The 20,196-nt window shown below is 42.0% G+C and overlaps 1 protein-coding gene across 1 annotated transcript; it reads right to left on the bottom strand.

Annotated features, from left to right (window-relative positions):
- Positions 1–114: 114 nt before the first annotated feature.
- On the bottom strand, positions 115–14,008 carry ACTA2 (actin alpha 2, smooth muscle). The gene is made up of 9 exons (XM_083505348.1): positions 13,865–14,008; positions 8,609–8,779; positions 6,570–6,698; positions 4,997–5,107; positions 4,250–4,334; positions 3,996–4,157; positions 3,292–3,483; positions 1,198–1,379; positions 115–462 (listed from the first exon to the last, which is right to left on the bottom strand). The coding sequence occupies exons 2-9, from the start codon at positions 8,735–8,737 to the stop codon at positions 319–321; spliced, it is 1,134 nt and encodes a 377-aa protein (XP_083361474.1). The 5' UTR covers positions 8,738–8,779; positions 13,865–14,008; the 3' UTR covers positions 115–318.
- Between the last annotated feature and the right edge of the window lie 6,188 nt (positions 14,009–20,196).

A 20,196-nucleotide genomic window follows, 5' to 3' on the forward strand; every position in this document is an offset into this window, starting at 1 on the left:
CGCATCTGAATTTTCTGTCTTAGATTCCATGACTTTTTGTGAACTGCAGTTTTTCAGCTGAGTAAGAACAACTGGAAGTGTTTTTATTAAGAAAAATTGCAAGCACCCAACTGGTAGCATGTTTACAATTTATTCTATCCCCAGCCCCACCCCCCAAAATACACATAATCTAATTGGAAACATAGCCAGAGCCATTGTTATTAAGATAAGTGGAATGGAGTTATAAAAACATTGCTATTCCTGAATATATTCACAGTAATGTGCTCGGGGAGAGAGGAAAGGAGAGAGAGAAAAAAAAATAGGAAAGAGAGAAGCAGTTTAAAAGCATTTGCGGTGAACAATAGATGGACCAGCTTCATCATATTCTTGTTTGCTGATCCACATTTGCTGGAAGGTGGAAAGAGAGGCAAGGATAGAACCACCAATCCAAACCGAGTACTTGCGTTCAGGGGGAGCAATAATCTGTACAAAAGAGAAATGGAAGGGTGTAGCTAAAATGCTGTATGCAATGATAAAATGAACTTCATGAAGAAATTGAATTCAGTGGAGTGATGCAAGCCATTCCTATGGCAAAAATGGGTAAACAAAAGAGTTTTATCTGTCCATACTTGTGTATCTGACACAAGCAGGTAAGAGCTGCTTCTAAAGTCTTCCTATCTAAAGGAGTGTTTATGCAATCATTTTTGACAGGAGAAAAGTAAACACTGGGTTTCTTTCACCTGGGGCAATTCAGTATTCTTGCAAAAGCACTCTTACGTGATCAGATTTATATTTTGCCCTGTTTTTAAAGGCAGTTTAAATTGGGTGGGTGATTTCCTGCAAAACCTTGGGGAAGATCACCAGAGTACTTACAGGAGCTTAACCATGGTATCATCAGGAAATAATCTAATTTTATTTTCTTGCAAGAATTTTTTTTTAATGGTGTCAACTCGCCCTAGAATCACTGTGCTGCTGGGAATCCCCTCTGCTTGGTCTTCTACTTTCTTCAGTTCCTGTCTTTCTCTATATTGGCTTGGGAGTGGGATAAGTTGTTTAGTTAGCTTTAACCTTTTCTGCATCAAGATTTTATTAAGGGCTTTACATATCCCTTTTTGGCTTATCTTAGTTACATTAAAATATATAAGCTAGCTAGTCACCTTAAAATATGCTGGCCTACTTTGCCGTTATAAATTAGATAATAATCAAATAATGCAGTACCTTGATTTTCATAGTGCTGGGTGCCAGGGCAGTGATCTCCTTTTGCATTCGGTCTGCAATGCCAGGGTACATAGTAGTTCCACCAGATAGTACATTGTTTGCATAGAGGTCTTTTCTGATATCAATGTCACACTTCATGATGCTGTTATAGGTGGTTTCATGAATGCCAGCAGATTCCATGCCTATGATGGTTGAGAAATTATTTATTTAAAATATATTTGCCTTGGCTTTCCAACTTTTGAGCTGCCTCTCCAAGTGTGGATTATCGTCAAGTGTTAAAATACATCCATTATAATAATTAGGAAAATGGCAATCAGAAAGAAAACAGGACCAGAAACAATTGATAAACTTAAATACATGCAACAACAAAATCATAAATTCAAAATGCACCCTCTGTCAAGGCCTCGGAGAATGAAATATGTTTAAATTGGTGCCATATATGTTAAGTGGCAGATGGATCTGCCTGGGGAGGGCATCCTAAAATTCTAACCATGCCTTAGGATAGTAGAATTGTGGGTGCCACAACTGAGAAGACTGAACCCAGTAGCCACCAACCCGTGAAGCTGTGGACAAGATGTTAGAATGAACCTTAATGAAATACAGTAGAACCTTGGTTCTTGAATGTCTCCGTTGATGAACGTTTCGGAACCTGAACGCTGAAAACCTGGAAGTAACTGCTTCGGTTTTCAAATAATTTTCGGAAGCTGAACATACTACACAGCTTCCATTTTGAGTTGCCCTATTGAATTGAGGCTTCCACTTTCAGTTTTCAAACGTTTCAGAAGTCGAACGGTCTTCCGGAACAGATTACATTTGAAAACCAAGGTACCACTGTAGCCTTAAACTAATTCAAGGCTGAGAGAAATTGTTATTCAAAGCCTAGCGTATAGAAGTCAGGTAATTGTGTGCACACTTAAAAAACCAATATCTTATAGCAGGTTGAAGTCAGGCAAAGTTTGAAGTGCAACAATTGGTTTCTTAAAATGTTTCGTATAAAGGGAATGACAGAGCTGAAAGAAGAATAGAAGCACCTTTACAATTTTCAATGCAGGCTAAGAATTCCTAATACAGTTATTCAACATTTACAAATCCATCTAGAGTTGGGCTTTTCAAAACATGTCAATTCATAGGTGTATGAATTGACATTCAGAGACCTGGTCTGAATAGCGATATTGGATTCTTGTCTCATTACACACGCTAAAGCTATTTTTGGTCATCTGCATACTATCCCTTGTTTTTTCCCCTTTAGGACTAATTGCAGTTATTAACAGTCGTCAACAGCTTTACCATTGAGTCAGTCACCCATCCCCTACTACCCTTCTGGAAAAAAACCCATCCCACCCTCCCACTATATATAAGGCTCCGGTGACTTCTGTTTCAGTGTATCTCAAGAAGTATGCATGCACACGAAAGCTTATACAGTACCCAGAACAAACTTAGTTGGTCTCTTAAGCTGCTACTGGGCAATTTTTTAATTTATTTCTACTGTGACAGACCAACACGGCTACCTACCTGAATCTAGAATTCACAGGTATGTAACTGCTTGGGCCATCTCCCTGGCAAAGAATGCTGCTACTATATCCAACTTTGATTCTCAAACAACTCTTCCCAAATGTTACAGCTGCCAACAATAACATTCATTTACCCTAAGGCAGCAAGTTCACTTTGGTGTCTTAAGCCTTAGTTTATGCTATTTTTGTACACTTGTCAGGGAGCCAGCTCCTAGCTGGAAATACATGTCCAAGTTTTTACCACACCATGAGTGAAATGCCCCACATCACCTCTAGCATATAAAGCAAATCAGAAAGTGAAGTGAACTAAGTATGGATGTTCAAGGATCGTTGGTTGTGTTGGCGTAGAAGCAGTTATGGAAACCTATAGCCCTCGAGAGGAAGTTGGACTCCAACTTTCATCAGCTCAACATACATTATCATTACCAGGGATGATGGGAGTTGTAGTCTAATGACATCCTGAGGACCACTTGTTCTCCATTTTTAATAACCAGGTAGGTATAGCCATTTAGAGAGAGGTGACTGAATTTCTTGCAGGAGTATAATAATATAATTGGCCAATAAACAGTGTAAGTTATCTTACCAATGAAAGAGGGCTGGAAGAGTGTCTCTGGGCAGCGGAAACGTTCGTTCCCTATTGTGATCACCTGACCATCAGGCAGCTCATAGCTTTTTTCCAAGGATGATGAAGAAGCAGCCGTGGCCATCTCATTTTCAAAGTCCAGGGCAACATAGCAAAGCTTCTCCTTGATGTCACGGACAATTTCACGTTCAGCTGCAGATGGGATTCAAAGCAAAGATTTGTGTTTAAATTACAAACAGTACTGTGTAAATCACACTATTTCGGCAATCAAAGAATGATTGATTGATCTTACTCAGCTACGAGGGATCGCCAAAGAATTTTGGCAATCAAAGAAAGGAACTGCATTGCTTATCTTTAGTTCAGTATTATTCATGATAATGAAACAGGACTCTTGCTTTGCTTTTAAAATTGCAGTGTTCTGCATTCAAAATAAACAAATACACGTCTCAACAGCAAGTCCCCAAATGCTACAAATTTGCAAAACATTTGGGGCCAGATTGAACTAGCAGGAGCAAGCACTAGCAGATTAGGGCTTTCACCCGCCTCCTATCTGTCCCCACATCACATCCAGGGGGTCAGGAGACATAGTGTTAGGCAAGACATGTTAATAGAAAAACTTGTTCACCATTACTGAAAGCAACCACGTGCCTGTAAAGCTCCTAAAAGTATGTTCGGCAAATCTCAATCCTAAGTATTTCTCTTACCAGTAGTAACGAATGAGTAGCCACGTTCTGTCAGGATTTTCATGAGGTAGTCGGTAAGGTCACGGCCGGCTAAGTCCAGGCGCATGATGGCATGAGGCAGTGCATAGCCTTCATAGATTGGCACATTGTGGGTGACACCATCCCCAGAGTCAAGCACAATCCCTAGATACAACACAAAATGGCCAGAATTTATCCTGATATCTATGTACTCTTCTTCCTTTTCACAAATCCAAAAGCTCCCATCACTTTCTTACCTGTTGTACGTCCAGAAGCATAGAGGGACAAAACTGCCTGAATAGCAACATACATAGCTGGGACGTTGAAAGTCTCAAACATAATCTGAAAAGTAATAAAAAACAAACAAACAAAATGAAAGTATCGGGTTTGTGCTATCATCTTTGTTACTCCATGCAATAGGGTCGTAACCATTAATTACCAACAGCGCATAATTTAAATGATTTCCACAATCCTTATCAATGCATCCAGAACCTGCAAATTAAGCAGGTTCCACTAACTGGATCAATAGAACTCATGACTAACAACAGAGGTTTTCATTAATTTAGAGAGGGTTAATGTATAACATGACATCTTTTCTAAGGAAATAAAAATCAGTACTATGCAGCTAGGGTATGTTTACAAACTTAAACTGGATTAATAGTCACTTCCATTCCTCAGAAAATTACAGTTCTCAGGAAATCAGGGTAGCTGAAATGTGTTTCACACCAATATATATGTGGTGCCTTGAAATATTAACGACATGAACTGAAATCCCAGCCATTCAATGAAAAGTATGAGTTAATCCTTTTATTGTCCTGAAGTACAGAGTCTAATACAGATAAAGGTCACCTACAAACTCAGAAGAAAGAACCACCAAAACCAGTGTATAACCCACATCAACAATCAGAAATACAGCTGGCATCTACACCGTATAGAACTTTAACGAAGAAATACATAAACATATAGTAATTCAAAGACCTTAATGCTAAGAAGAGGCTGTTTACCTGTGTCATTTTCTCTCGGTTAGCTTTGGGGTTCAAAGGTGCCTCTGTAAGCAGAGTTGGATGTTCCTCAGGGGCAACGCGCAGCTCATTGTAGAAAGAGTGGTGCCAAATCTGTATTAATAAAAAGCAAAGTGAATTTTTATTATAAAATTATAATAAACAGCCACAGGCCACCACCCCACCTTGACAATATTTCTGAAGCTCCAGTAGGTACAGAACTCTTATGAGACATTAGAACTGAATGTTTAAGACTGCAAGTGTTATATCTCCATAGTTTCACCCATGTCAGTCCAGGTAACCTCTTCTACATCAAGGGTAGGCAGATTTTAGGCTTGGATAATTCACTGGTGCCTCGTGGCTCAAGAAGGCAGACATAGCATTGTGGACCACGGTGTTCCTGGGCACTGTGGCCTTTGCCCATTCCTTGTGATTATGTTTGTACAGGGGGATGGGAATGGTTAATGTAGATTGACCAATGAGAAAGCCTACCTGCTTTTGAGGTTCAGCCCAGGGATTTTACCATTGGAAGATAGGAGAGTCAGAGAAAGCTAGCAGTTGTGACAGAGTGAGAGACAGGGATAGAACTGAGAGAGAAGAGTGTGACAGTGTGAGATAGTGCCACATCTAGTTAAGGGCGCGCATTTGAGAAACCGTTCTGAACATATTTAAAACTTGTTTGTTCTTCAATAAACTTTAATCTTCATTGTTGACTTTACAACCTGACTGAGACTCAGTATTTCACCAGAAGAAACCTGGTTGGTGGCAGCAGAAGAATAAAACAGTGGTGCACAGGTCAATAGTCCGTGAAACAACTGGGGGCTCTGTACGAACGCCACAGGCACATGTTTTCAATAACAGAACTGGAGCTTGCACACAAATCTGTTCTCATGCAAATAATCCCATTCCCCCCCCCCCAGCTTTCAGCCACCTAATTTAGGAGGTGAGGAAAACACTTTAATAGTCACAATTTTCAAACCATTGCAAATCCCAATCTACTCCTCTGCCCACTCTTCTGCCCATGTGGCTAAGTGGACCGCATAATTCCGTCCCAAACTAGCAATGTCTGATTCAGAACTATGAGAGGGGGTGGTGTCATCTATGTGAATGCAATATTCATCGCAGCTGCACACATGAGAGCAATGAGGAGAAACAGCTCCCAATCAGCACACTGTGAGTAAAGATAACCTCCATGGGCAGAAGATGTATACATTACCAGCAGTGGTGGAGAAGCACCCACGCCCACTCCAGATAAAGGAAGCCCTAGCCACCACTTTCCAGAACTTGTTAATTGCATTTTCTTTCTGTGACTTCTTAATTAGTCTCTATGTACGGTAATTCCAAATCATAGCAGCAAATATGCATTCTTGCAACGTCCTTACTGGAACACCAAACACCATGAACTTATTGGGGAAAAAAATAAAAATCCCAATAGCAGAAGATATGCAGATTGTTCTCACCAAAAATACACAGGCAAATCACAACTTTCCCCCCTCCCCAAAAAAGAGCAAAAATCCCTGCTTCTGCTTATCATTCATTTTGCATTATATTCTGTTTTAATTTGTGGTTTCAATACCTTCTCCATATCATCCCAGTTTGTGATGATTCCATGCTCTATTGGATATTTCAAGGTCAGGATCCCTCTCTTGCTTTGGGCTTCGTCTCCTACATAGCTGTCTTTCTGGCCCATCCCTACCATCACGCCCTAAGTAAGAGAGGGAGAAAAGGTGACGATGACAACAGGCTCCTAAGAAAGCAATGTAACAAAGGAAACAAGATGACCCATACCCTCTATCTTATTTTTAAATAAAAGGTTGAGGAACCAACCAGCCTTCATTGTTTCCCCACTGAGCATAACTATAAGAAACGTAATAGGAAAAAGTGGCCAATGGGATAGAAACATAGGAAAACCGTTTTATATTGGCTCAGATCATTGGTCCCTTTGGCTCAGTATCACCTACACAGATGGAGTGCAGCTTGCCAGAGTCTTGGACAGGGATCTGAGCCAATAATAGTGCTTCCTCAAACCCTTGCATCCAGAGACTGGACCTTCTGCATGCAAAGAATATGCCCCTCTAGTTCTGCATCTTGTTCTCGCCGTGGCCAGCCAGATATCTATGGGAAGCCTATAAGCAGGACCCAGGCTTAACAGCGCTCTTCCCTCTTGTGATTTTCAGCAACCAGTATTCAGGGACATACCACCTCTGACAATAGAGGCAGAACATAGGCATTGTGGCTAGCAGCTACTGGCAGCCTTATCCTCCATGAGTTGGTCTAATCTTCTTTTGAAGTCCTCCAAGTTGATGGCCATCTTTACTTCTGGTACATGCTATAAATATGAGTGAACAGCCATCTAGTGGCAAATATTGGACAGCACACTCTTCTCAAGTGCTCCACTTCCATGGCTCACATTTACAGCCTGATCCTCAGCCATGTTTACTTGGAAGTAAGCCTCAGGTATTTCAGTTGGACTTGCTTCCAGATAAATAGTATTGCAGCTTTAACAGGGGAAGAAAAAGAGTCATTTTTAAAAAAAGCGTGCTATCTTGATGGATTTGAATACGTGCATTTTCCATTCTTGTTGGGTCACAATAATTATTTGATACAAGCCACAGTTCCATTGACCTGACATGCAGAGACTGGACACACAAGCCCCCCCCCCACTCAGGTCTATAGCTTATGGATATCTCAACAGTTTCAAGATCATCTTAGGCTGTGAATTTGAAGTTTGATGACATGGCTATTTAAAGTGCATTACTGATGGATGTATTCCGTTTAGCTTGTTCTGTGATGCTTCCCCAGTGCTATCACATTATTGCTGTCTGGAGAGGCTATAGCAGAACAGAAGTAAAACAAAAGAAACCAGAACATTTGTGGTATAAAAAGTTACTAGATTTCAGCAGGAAGTTGTGGGATATGCACTGACTAAAAAGGAAGAAGTGTGGCTACCCCAAAGCATGTAAAGCTACAAACAGTATTAAAAACAGGACTGTATATTATTGCCCTGATAAAATCATGAGCACAAATCATCATGAATGTGCAATAAAAATGACATCCTGAGGGGCCTTTAGTAAGAGGTATCTGACTAGTGATATTTGATTTGCTATGATTACTTGATATTTGTCCCCCCCCCCGACTTTCTTAAAACTCATCTCTATAGCAATCTATGGTTAGTCTACCAATCTACAAGATGTTCTAAATTAGTCAACTGATTAGTCAATTTTATTAGTCAATTCTACTTGCTGATCATTCTCCCATTCTACCTCAGCAAACACAAAACCAAAAAGCACTGGTGAATGCACATTTTTCCAAATTAGAGAAACTGGCTGAGGAAATAGGGTTGCCAGCCTCTGGTGAAAGTTTACTCTCTTCCAATATGGCTGCTCTGCTCAAGAGTTTAAACTGCATTTTAAATTGGACCACAACATGCTACATGGCAAAACTCTATTGACATCAACAGGAATGATCTAAAAGAAATTGGATAAGGACTGTGGCTTGTAAAGGGAGTGTGTGTGGGAAACAAAACTCTTCCTTTTGAGGTCCGTGTTATTATTGCTAATGAATCCTTTGGCTTCTGTACCAATCAGTGTTTCAGTCGCTGAGCCAGTTATTCACCTGGTGCCTGGGACGTCCCACAATGGATGGAAAAACTGCTCTCGGAGCATCATCCCCAGCAAAGCCAGCCTTACACAGTCCTGAGCCATTGTCACAAACCAGTGCGGTGCTGTCCTCTTCCTCACACATCTTCTATAGCAACTTTCTCAGACCTTCCACACAAGTACAGACCTATAAAGAGAACATAGAAGTCTCAATGTAATAAAAGAAAACATTCCCAAGAGCAGTGCTGGTGGTTGGGGGCAGGGGAATGCTAGCTTCGAGAGTTAACGGAGTCTGGCTCCAATTAGAAGAAACTTTGTAAAAGTAGCAAAAGGGTCACCTCTCTCAATTGTCCTGACATGTAGCAGAGCAGCAATTCATGACTTAAAAAGTGGTGGCCTTTGGGACTTGTGGGCTTCCGAAGGGCCACTGCCATTGTAATTGCCTTAAAAGTAGCCCCAATGGCCAACACTCTTCTGCCCTGCAATGCTTCTGGATGACAAAGGGGTGCGAAGGAGGGAGATACTCTAATCCTCTCTGCTACCATCTCCATTCTTGATGGACGATGTCAGAGAAGATGCTGTGTGAGTGGCACCCATACTGACTGTGTGCACCCTCAGCCACTCTACAGCTGGGGGGAGGCAGGGGCCATCTTGTCACACCCCCCAGAGTGGTACCCAGGGTCACCCACCCCTTCCGTCCCCACTTCGTACGCCTCTGCCCACTGAGCCAGAAGCAGTTTAGTCTTGCTGGCCACATGACCAGGAAAGCTGTCTGTGGACAAACGCCGGGTCCCTCGGCTTGAAGCGAGATGAGCACCACAACCCCAGAGTCACCTTTGACTGGACTTAACCATCCAGGGGTCCTTTACCTTTACTATTTTACCCCCACTCCCCCATGATGCAGTGGGAGTGAAGATAAAGCCACAGAATGTGGCTATTAGGTACAGAATTCACTCTCCTAAGAATCTGAGCTTACTTTTCTTAAAAAGCAAATGTTTCTTATCGTAATAGTGACAATATAATTCTTACTTAAATTTTTATCCCATCATTTCTCCAAGGGTTTCAGAAGTTGTGTGTGTGTGTGTGTGTGTGTGTTTGTGTGTGTGTGTGTGTGTGTGTGTGTGTGTGTGTGTAGGGTTTGGATGTGAGATTTCAGTTTGATTTAGTACAGGGTACAAACAGTTCTGCTAGTCATGAGGAAACTCAAGTGTAACTTAACCCAACAATACTGTTATCCGGTTTCTTAATTAAGGCCTGCGGTGCTGGATTTTAACAAGGCAGATAAGATCAAGCACTGCAGGCCTTAATTAAGAAACTAGAAGCACTTGGTGTTCTCATCATGAGAGCAGCAGCATGAAAGCTCAAACTGGTGAAGGTAAAAATGAGATGTCTAGCATGAATACAAAGAACATAGGCTCTAAATGCCTCTTAGAAACAAAGAATGGCATTTCCTGTGCCTTTCCATTGGTATCTGCTGTCACTAATATTTAGTTCATTTTCTTCCAATGTGGAACTCAAGGTGAAGCATTTGGGATTCTCAGGTGGCCTCCCATCCAGTCCCAAACATACAAGATGGTGCCCTCAGAATACACCCTGGGACTCAGGAATGGGAACTGTGAGGCAGTGTTCAAAGGAAATGCTTTGTGAGCCAGTGAGCCTTTGCTTTGGGTGTGAGAGGGAACCGAATTCAAATGCCTTCTCAACCTGGGATAAGAGATCTTTAAGGAAATGTTTATACCAAAATATAAATATAGAGAGAGGCCACTTCTATACACATCACACAGGGGAAACCTGGGGTTGTCCCAAAATGAGTGAGCTCAGCAAAGAGCTCCTGCTAACCTTAGCTCTTCCCTGGGTGGTAATAAACCCACATTTGCAAATCTATATCTGTCACATTTACATTTTGCATTTGACACATCTTCGACACATCACCTCAAGGAACGTGATGTGTCAATTCACTCTTTGTCTCATCAGTCCAGGTTACTTCACATAAAAAGTGGATGAGGGTATAATATAGTTCTTCTGAAATGCTCAGGGAGGTGGTGGAAATTAAACCTTAAATTTAAAACAACAAGTAGAAGAAGACTTTTTATATTTAGTTTTACTGAAAAGAAATGTTTAATAGCACATATTTTGGGGAGCTAGTGGCTATATATACTTGAGCATTTTACTCCAAAGCACAGAGGAAACCTTACCTAACTTGAGTGCCTCTAGCTAGCCTGTTTGGAACAAACGATTTCCTAATTAGGAAACAAAGTCTTTCAAATGTCTGTTTTTGGAACAGAGCTGGAGAGGTCAAGGGTGGTTTGCTCAAACTCAAGCCAACTGAGCCAAAAATCCTAAGAGGGAGGGGGGGAGGCGGAATGCTGCATTTCTGCCTGAGCAGGGTGAACTCTAAATGAAAACCATATTTAGTAACTAGGATAAATTCAAGCAGATTTTAACATGTGTCTTCTGGTGACAGAGAAGCAAGCAGTGCTCTAAGGCCCCTGGGATGCTCCAGAGTGCTAAGGTGATAACTGCAGCTGCTAATGTAACCCAGAAACCTGCAACAAAGCCATTGTGTGCATCTCTCATGAGCAACCCTATGCATGTTTACTAAGAAAATAAGCCCCAGTACATCTAATGGAGTTTATACATAGGATTGTCTTTTAATAGTTTAATCCTATGGATGTCTATTGAGAAGTAAGCCCTGCTGAGTGCAAAGGACTGCCTGCCAGCAAAAGCATGACCAGGATTGCAGCCTGAGGCTGCCTTCCCCAACCTGGTACTCTCCAGCTGCTGGTGGACTACAACTCCCATCATCCCTGACCATTGGTGATGCTAAGTGGGGCTGATGGGATTTGTATTCCAACATCATCTGGAGGGCAGTAGCACTTTGGGGAAAGCTGTCCTAAGATGTGCAATTTTTCTGCTAATTCTTGCTTCTGGACAGAGCTAAAAGGCATCCCAGCATACCAGGTATGCTACAGGAAAGGCAAATCTCATTGAAATATACTGTCTGCAGATTATGGCTTATTTAGATATTAGGAGGAGGATCCTTCTATTTTTCCCCACTTTCCAAACAAACAGGCTCACAATATGTCAAAGCTGTGCAAGTAAATATCTATAGTAATTATAAGCTGAAATGACAGAAATCAACACAAGGAGAATTTAAACAACACAACTCCAAGTGAAGATTTACTATCGCTGTCCCTTGCAGGTGCTAGACTGGGCTATAAAGAGAAGAGTTGCCCTCTAGAAAACCATGGAAGGAGTGGGCCATATGAAGCTCTTTCGGAAGGGAATTCTGCAGGGATGGTGTCACGATGGAGAAGGCCCTGGGCTTTGCGCTCTTTTCTCCACTGGCCCCTCCTCACATACAAGCACTGTACTGCAGGTGGAAAGGGCACAAGCAGCTGGCCTGTCCTGATGACCTGCAGCCTCAATGCAGGCAAAGCTCAGGTGTGGGGGTGTTAGACACTGACAAAAAAACCCATGCAGGAAAAGCAAAAAATGGGCTTTCCCCAGTGAGTGAGTGGTGTGTGTGTGTGTGTTCTAATAATTAAATGTCCAAATATATTATCATAGGCAGAGTTCAGCAAGTACATTATATACATGAGAAGAATGGCAACTGTATACTGAGGAAATGCTACAGTAAATATTGTGGTATGTCAACAAATGTTGGCCACTCCAGTTTGGATAGCTATGTGTTTGAGGCATGGAGAGGACCATGCTCAGAGCCAGTGTGACTGGAGGGATTCTAGTGCATGTACCCTCCACTGGCACAGGTCTACATACGAGGATTGGACTACCCACAAGCCCCAACTGGGTACAGGGCATCCATGAGAACCTAGGCTGCAGCTATTATTAGGAGAATAAGATGCAAAATGGGACAAAGAACAGAAAGAAGATAGGATTTCAACAGTTGTTTATTGCATGACAAGCCACACCTGTTGAATATCCCACTTCTATGCAACTTGCAGAACCATGTCCTCTTTTGCATCTAGCCATCCTAGATTATGCTTTTTTGCAGCATTTGCACTCTATAATTTAATTTACCCTTGTTAGTTAACATCAACACTTACACCAAACAGGGGACAGAGTGAAGTTATGACTCACTAGAGTTTTAATTTTGTGCTGTTATGCTTGCTTCTAAGGAATTTCCTCTAGGCACTACTTAGGAGTAATAGCAGCACGTGAAGTAGTAATAGTAATTTTATTTATGCAGCACTATCAATGTATATACATGGCACTTTACACCATGACATAAGCAAAACACAAGTTTCTGCTACATATCTCCTCTTGCTCTGAACTTAAGGCCATGACTAGAAGTGAATGCATCTTATCTCCATTTGGCAAAACAACCAAAGGGGTTCCATGTGAAAATGTGCGCACACACACATTCAATTAGGTCTCAATCCACCAGTTCATTCCAAGCTTGAGAATCCCAGTGAGGGTGTGAAAAGAACCTGTCAAAAGCCTGAAGTGGGAAAGCCTTTTCAGGTTCACAATGTACAGATTCATGCAAGCCTAATATCCACACAGCTTCTAAAGAGCAAGAACACACTAGGAACAAATCTGAATCATAACTGAGAGAGAGAGAGAGAGAGAGAGACCCTTTCCCAGCAAGGATGGTGCTTAAAGAGCAATGCAGAAGAAGAAATAAATACTCTGGCAGAAAGGCTTACAGAGGCTTAGCTATAAATGACATTGCTTATAAACATCATACCAGCTTCATCTTAGAAATGGAAATGCAAAAGTGAGGGTCAGAGAATAAGACAATGGCACAATCGAGGCAAAATTATAGTATCCTTCTTTAAGCCCCACCAAGTTCACTGGAAGAGTAAGGCATTTGCTTAAATCCTCTCATAAAAATAAATACTTAATTGGATCAGGACAAACAGCACAATCCAGTGCTTGTTTACTCAGAAATAAGTCCCACATCCAAGAATGTTTCCTTAGAATTGCAGCACAGTTACTTAGGATTAAACTCCACTGAGTTCAGACTGACTTACTTCCAAGTAAATGTGCAGTGCATCAGACAGCAGGAGCACGACCTAAGAGTACATGGAACATCCCACTGAAGTAAAATAGCAAACACCAATTAAGCTCAATGGGCGTGGATTATTGCACATGTACTCCTTTATTGTGTGATGAGCTCTCCTAGGCGCCACCAATATGCTGGACTGAAACAGCAAAGAAAGTCTCTCTCTCCCCCCCCCCCCTTCTTTCTTTATCTAAACTGATCAGGCAAATCCTGAAATCACTTCTTTGGTTCCCTGCCTCTTACCTGTCAGCGCTTGGCTGGGGAGAGCTGTTCTGGGGTGGTGCACTGGCAAAGTGAACCTTTTCAGCTTATATAGCTCCTTGGCCTGTTCCCCTCCCACCAGCTTCCCAAACAAGGAGCAGAGCAGAGCTCCATCTCCATCTCTCTGTCAAACAGAGCCATATAGGGGCTTCTGCACAAAACTCTCTGATCTGGGTGGCCTCGCAGGGCCCTTGGTCTCCTCCAGTCTGCATTCCTTTCTGCTGTTCGCAAAGCAGGAGGGAGGTTTCAGCAGCACGGTAATATAAACACAGCTAAATTTCAGGATAGCCGCTGAAAGACTACTGGGGTAGCACACAAGTGACAGGCAGCTTCTGGCAAGGAGTGCATGTTTCAGTCATGCACCCCACAGCGTCCTTGTTAGAAAGCAGGCAGCTGACAAACAGGGCGTGAGGAGAGCTGCTACTGCCTGGACAGGAAAACGCCCTGCCGAGTTCCCTTTTGTCGTGGGATTTGGATCAAGAAATTCTCAGCTTGAAGAAACTGTGTGTATAGGACTGCACCCCAAAAAGAATATATTTCAGCATTTCAGGGACTGCATGCCTAACGTTACACGAACTGCAGCTACCAAATGCTGCTTAGCTGCCCATATATTAATTAACTCAGTCTCACCTACCTCACAGGGTTGTTGCAAAGATAAAAGGTAAGGTGAGGATGGGAAAGTACACAGCGTCCACAAACCATGTAGAGAGAAATAAACATGCACAAAGACAAGGAAATACCCCCACTCCAATTTCTTTAAATGCTTCATCAAATGCAAATGCGTGCCCTCTTCCTCCACAATGTCATAAAATGATTTCCAGACTGAATGTGAACTGGTGAAGCTTTCCCCAGAGTTGTATTTCCATACTAGATGTCACCTGCTGACATCTTCTTTGAGCCTCAGGTGAAAACTGAGTGAAGGGTGGGGAACCAAAGGTGAGCAATAGTTGATACCCATCCCCCAACACCCCACACAGCCCAGTGTACAGTGTTATTATATCATTCATCATCATCATCATCATACTGCAGTACTTTACATGGCTAAAATAATAGGCTTCTGTAGTAAATAAAACTTTTTTTAAAAAAAATGGCACGCATCTTTATGAAGCAAAAACAGCTGCACTCCTCCAAAGGAAAATACGCACATGCTTTTGCTTTATAAGGCAAGGAAGCCAGCTGTGTGCATGCAAGGATCATTTTTGTGCTGAAATTGGGTGGTCCTGTTAAAAATGTATTTGTCTCCCTTCTGATTTAGAAAGTGTCGTGTCATTTTGCGAGCTGACAGGATTTCCAAATGCAGCTGCCTCACCATAAGTCACCAAGGTTCTTATTAAAACACGGCTAGAAGAGACACAGAACAGTTTGAGAGGGAGAGGGAGGGAGGGAGGAAGAGACTCTCCTAACAGTTTGATTTATTGCAACTGCCGTATAGTTTAGCGTGTCTGCAAAGCACAAATGCAAGGTGTATAAGCGGAAACATAGACTCTCTGACAAAAAGGAAGGAAGCCCAAGCTGCACTGCAGACTAGATACACATCCAGAGGAAGGTGCGGGGTGGGAGGGAAAGAGACAAGCAGAAGTTTGTCTCAGACTTCCTCACTCCTGTACCCTCCAACATTTCTCTGATGAAAATAGGGACGTCCCATTCCATAACGATAATTTCACTATTTCTACCCCACACACCTTATTGGGTTGCCCCAGCACTCTGGGAAGCTTCCAACATATATAAAAAACATTAAACATTAAAAAATCTTCCCTATACAGGATTTCCTTCAGACAGCTTAAGAGCTGGATAACTCCATACCCTCCAACATTTCTCCAATAAAAATAAGGACGTCCTAGGGAAACATTCCAGGATCAAATCAGAAACTGGGACTGCTTCTCTAAATCCGGGACACCCCTGGACAATAGGGAGACTTGGAGGGTCTGCATTTTGCATACAGTAAATGCTCTTCCTTTATAGCAACTGGGAGGGGAAACTTTTCAGTTGTTTTTCCCTACTAGGGGCTACAAAGAGAGCACAATCCACGCCAACAGTAGCATTTTCCCAGTGGTAGCAACGCTGTGCTCCTCTTGATGGGGCAGAACAAGGCAGTAGTGGGGTTGGGGTAAGCTCTCGGGCAACAGCGGTGGCAACTCTGCCAGTGCCAACTTGGGGCTCCACAGACCTCACTGTGGGCTTGGTATAGTTATTTATTAATGTCTCAAAATTATAAAATTGTCAAGTAGCACCTTAGAGACCAACTAAGTTAGTTCTGGGTATAAGCTTTCGTGTGTGTAGGAATGAAAAATCACAGGAGACGAGAGAGGCAGGTGTAACATGAGGCGTCTGTCTGGGCGGACCCTGAGAGCCTCTTTTATTGAATATTACAAGCATTGCCACAGGTGGGCCTGTGGCTGATTGGTTGATACATACACAAAGAAACTTGTGATTGGTTAACGTAAGTACTAAGGCGGGAATTACATGTGAGAGGTGGGGATTACATGTGATCATTTATCATTGATGGAGTAAAGGCTGGGAATTGAAGCTATAACTAGACAGGCATGAAGCCTCCTAATTAAATTGTAACTAGAGATTAATATGGCACGAAACAATATAACAATCAAGTTCTGTAGAGGTGGTCAACTAGGCATGGAGAGCAGGTACAGTTTGTTTTCCATGAGCTTAGGATGTCTGTTACTAATGATTGATCATAGCATGAAACAATGTAACAATCAAGTTCTGTAGATGTGGTCAGCTAGGCATGAAAGCAGGTTCGTACAGTGTGTGCAAAAGCAGGGGAAAGCTTATAAGCAAGACTTTCTAGAATGCAAGAGAAAAGGTGCAAGGCTTCCCCAAAATGCAGCAAGTATGGGCAGAAGGAAAACTTCCCTTTACGTGTGCATGCACACTTCTTCAGATACCTGAAGAAGAAGTGAAGAAATGGTATCTGAAGAAGTGTGCATGGACACGAAAGCTTATACCCAGAACTAAGTTCGTTGGACTCTAAGGTGCTACTGGATAATTTTTAATTTATTTATTTTGTCTGCAACAGACCAACATGACTACCTTCCTGAATCTATTAATATCTCATAAGAGATAATACAGAAGGCCTGGCTCATTTTTGGAGATTTAGGCTGCAATCCTATGCACACTTACTTGGGAGCAACTCCAATTGAATTCGGTGAGTCTTATTGCTGAGTAGACATACATAGGACTGTGCTGTTAGGCTTTTTTGTTTTGTTTTGGTGTTTTTGATGTTGTGCTTTTACAAATGATGCAAACTACCCCAAGGATTCATGGAGGGTTGAAAAAGCAGGAAAAGGAAATGCTCTTTTGCTGTAATATTGTACACGAGAAGCAATACTAGCTTCTCAGTCACCACAACTTGCTAGCAGTATCTGCCTTTTTTTTTTTTAGAACTTTGTGCATTTCTTCCCCCCTCCCAACTGCACATCCTGTGATGAATTAGAAAAACAAGAGCATGATTTCAAAACTCAGCACCTACGTAGTTCAGTCATGTGGAGAACTGCAGTTGGATTTTGAAATACTGCTCTCAGACAATAACTGCACATGTCTGCCAACTATAGATAGTGACACTGGCCGCCATTTAATTACTCCCAGCTGCCATCTTCTAAAAACTGTGGTTTGCCAAGTTCATGAAAGTGGTAAAGGACACATATTTTATGATGCCTTCTAAATGATGGGATATGAGCCATTTGGAAATCTAGATCAGTCAGATGTCTAGGATGAATACCCCCCTCATGTCACGTAGAATGCAAAGCAAGAACCAGCAAGGGAAGATCACATTGGCCTGAGCTAGCTCAGAAGTCGGTCATCTGCTTTACGTGCAGGAAGCCCCATGTTAAATCTCCAAGTAGGGAGGGGAGAGACCCTCTGCCTGACACCCTAAAGGGTCACTGCCCATCACTGTAGACAATAATGAGCTAGATAGGCCAGTGGTCTGACTCAGTACAAGGCAGGGTCCTATGTTCCTAAATGTCCTCTTATTATATCCCTCTACTTTATCTTATCTATTTATTTCATAAACTTTATACCTCCTGATTGATAGAAAGAAAGAAAGAAAGAAAGAAAGAAAGAAAGAAAGAAAGAACACCTCAAAGTGGTTTACAAAAAAAGATAAAACAATAAAATTATCACTAGGAAAAATTAACAAGACTAATTAAAAATTTTCAGAATGCTAAAATAACAATAGACTAAGAACAGATGAAAACTGTTCATGTTTTCTAATTATGTATGTCTTTCAGATCTCACATAAATCCTGTTTCAAAGCAGCTGCACTGGTTGCCAGTTTGTCCCAGGGTCCAATTCAAAGCTAACATGAGTATTTAATGACTGAGACTCCTGATAATACCTGGTAAATCTCACTCCTTCCTTACAGACCCCCCTCAGATGCCAGGATCAGCATAGGGAGCCCTTTTGGTTGTTCCACAGCCCTCAGAAACTCAGCATGGTGGTGGGGAAGGACACAGCATTCTCTGGGCAGCCCCTAACTGGCATCTTCTTAAATAGCTCTCATTTAAAAAAATACCTCTTTACCCTGCTTTTGACACTTGAGCTGTATATCTTCAAGATCCACCTTATTTCTGTGATTGTAATTTTTTTAAAAAAACTGTTTTGAACTATTGTGCTTTGATTCTTGTAATCTGCACTGGAGTTTAAGGATGAAGGGTGGGGAAATTGATGATGATGATGATGATGTTTCAAATAAGTAAATAAACAACATATAAAACATTACATTTCTGATAGAAAATTACCTCGGAACTGACAACAGTGTAGTACAAAGCTCACACTAGGGAAAACCAGGAGGGGATTCTTTCTGTAAAGCTGAACATTCATGGGAGCCTTGTGGCTAAAATAAAGACTCTGAGATGGAAAGGCATTTACATTTAAGGCTAACGTTGCAGTGATTGGCTGTGAGCACACTAAGGCATCAAGCCAAATTGTTGTTGTTTTTCCAGTCTAAGGGAATGCTTGGGCTATTTGAGGGGAAATGCTGGTTCTACTGTGAACAATGCAATGACAATTTTCAACATATGGTTTTATGGCTAAAACAAGATGCATAATAATATGTGAAACACATATTCCATTTAGTTTCTCTCCAGCTGCTGCAGTGTCATCGTGAGCAGGAGTCTTTCGACCTAATCACCTACTACTTACCCCCCAAAGGAACCATTTAAGGGCAAAATGGTTTTTGTGGTTTCTCAGCTGTGCTGGCTGCTTGGGTACTCAAACTGAGTGGCTTCAGATTACAGGAAGAGATTGGAGCTGTGTAGCTGAAGCCCAATTTACCTTAGAGACTTTGGGTGGTGTCTAGGGCTGAGCAATGTCTGGTTTTCAGTGTTGTGATATATCACCAGCTAAACATTGCAATACAGTGGTACCTCGGGTTAAGTACTTAATTCGTTCCAGAGGTCTGTTCTTAACCTGAAACTGTTCTTAACCTGAAGCACCACTTTAGCTAATGGGGCCTCCTGTTGCTGCCGTGCCGCCAGAGCACAATTTCTGTTCTCATCCTGAAGCAAAGTTCTTAACCCGAGGTAATATTTCTGGGCTAGCAGAGTCTGTAACCTGAAGCGTATGTAACTTGAAGCGTATGTAACCTGAGGTACCACTGTATACCGATATATCACAATATCTGAAATAAGGATGGAACTATGTAGAGGTGAACTGGGTAATGTTCTGGCAACTGCTACTACCTCGGGCAGGCACTCCCAAACTCGGCCCTCCAGATGTTTTTGGACTACAATTCCCATCATCCCTGACCACTGGTCCTGTTAGCTAGGGATGATGGGAGTTGTAGTCCCAAAACATCTGGAGGGCCAGGTTTGGGGATGCCTGACTTAGGGGGCTAAAACCGATACATTTTTACTTAGCTTTAACATATTGTTACAACTGCTATTTTATAGCACAGAGCAACTGGGGTGGCAGAAATCACGAGAGAAGCGATGACGGACTTCACAGTTTCTCCCACATCACAATTTTTTCCACATAGCACATGCAAACGTTGTTAGCAAGAAACAATAAACCCGAAGAGAGATATAACACTAACCAAACAAAAAGGCTGCTTTGTCAGATGATCTAGTCGTATAGATCACAACACTCAACAAGAGTTTTATTAAGGCTAAGGGGTTAACACTGAAGCACTTTGGTACATGTCTAGTCTCCCAAATGAACTCAGTCAGCCCTCACTCTGACTGATGGACAGAATCATACTGTCACACGCCATCCTTATCTCCAAGTGGTGAGAGATTCCAAGGGTTTCAGCCAGTTAACCAGGGTTCAAATCCCTTGTAATGAAGGTCAAGCGGAGA

The sequence above is a fragment of the Podarcis liolepis genome (assembly GCF_965112155.1).
Source record: "Podarcis liolepis genome assembly, chromosome: 5".
Lineage (NCBI taxonomy): Eukaryota > Metazoa > Chordata > Lepidosauria > Squamata > Lacertidae > Podarcis > Podarcis liolepis.

What these genes read in the sequence shown, in the direction of transcription:
- ACTA2 (XM_083505348.1), bottom strand. Translation starts at nt 8,737, where the DNA reads ATGTGTGAGGAAGAGGACAGCACCGCACTGGTTTGTGACAATGGCTCA. An exon ending in ACTGGGATGATATGGAGAAG is followed by an intron (nt 5,108 to 6,569) that starts GTATTGAAACCA and finishes TTATTAATACAG; the next exon opens with ATTTGGCACCACTCTTTCTA. An exon ending in ACCGAGAGAAAATGACACAG is followed by an intron (nt 4,335 to 4,996) that starts GTAAACAGCCTC and finishes ATTACTTTTCAG; the next exon opens with ATTATGTTTGAGACTTTCAA.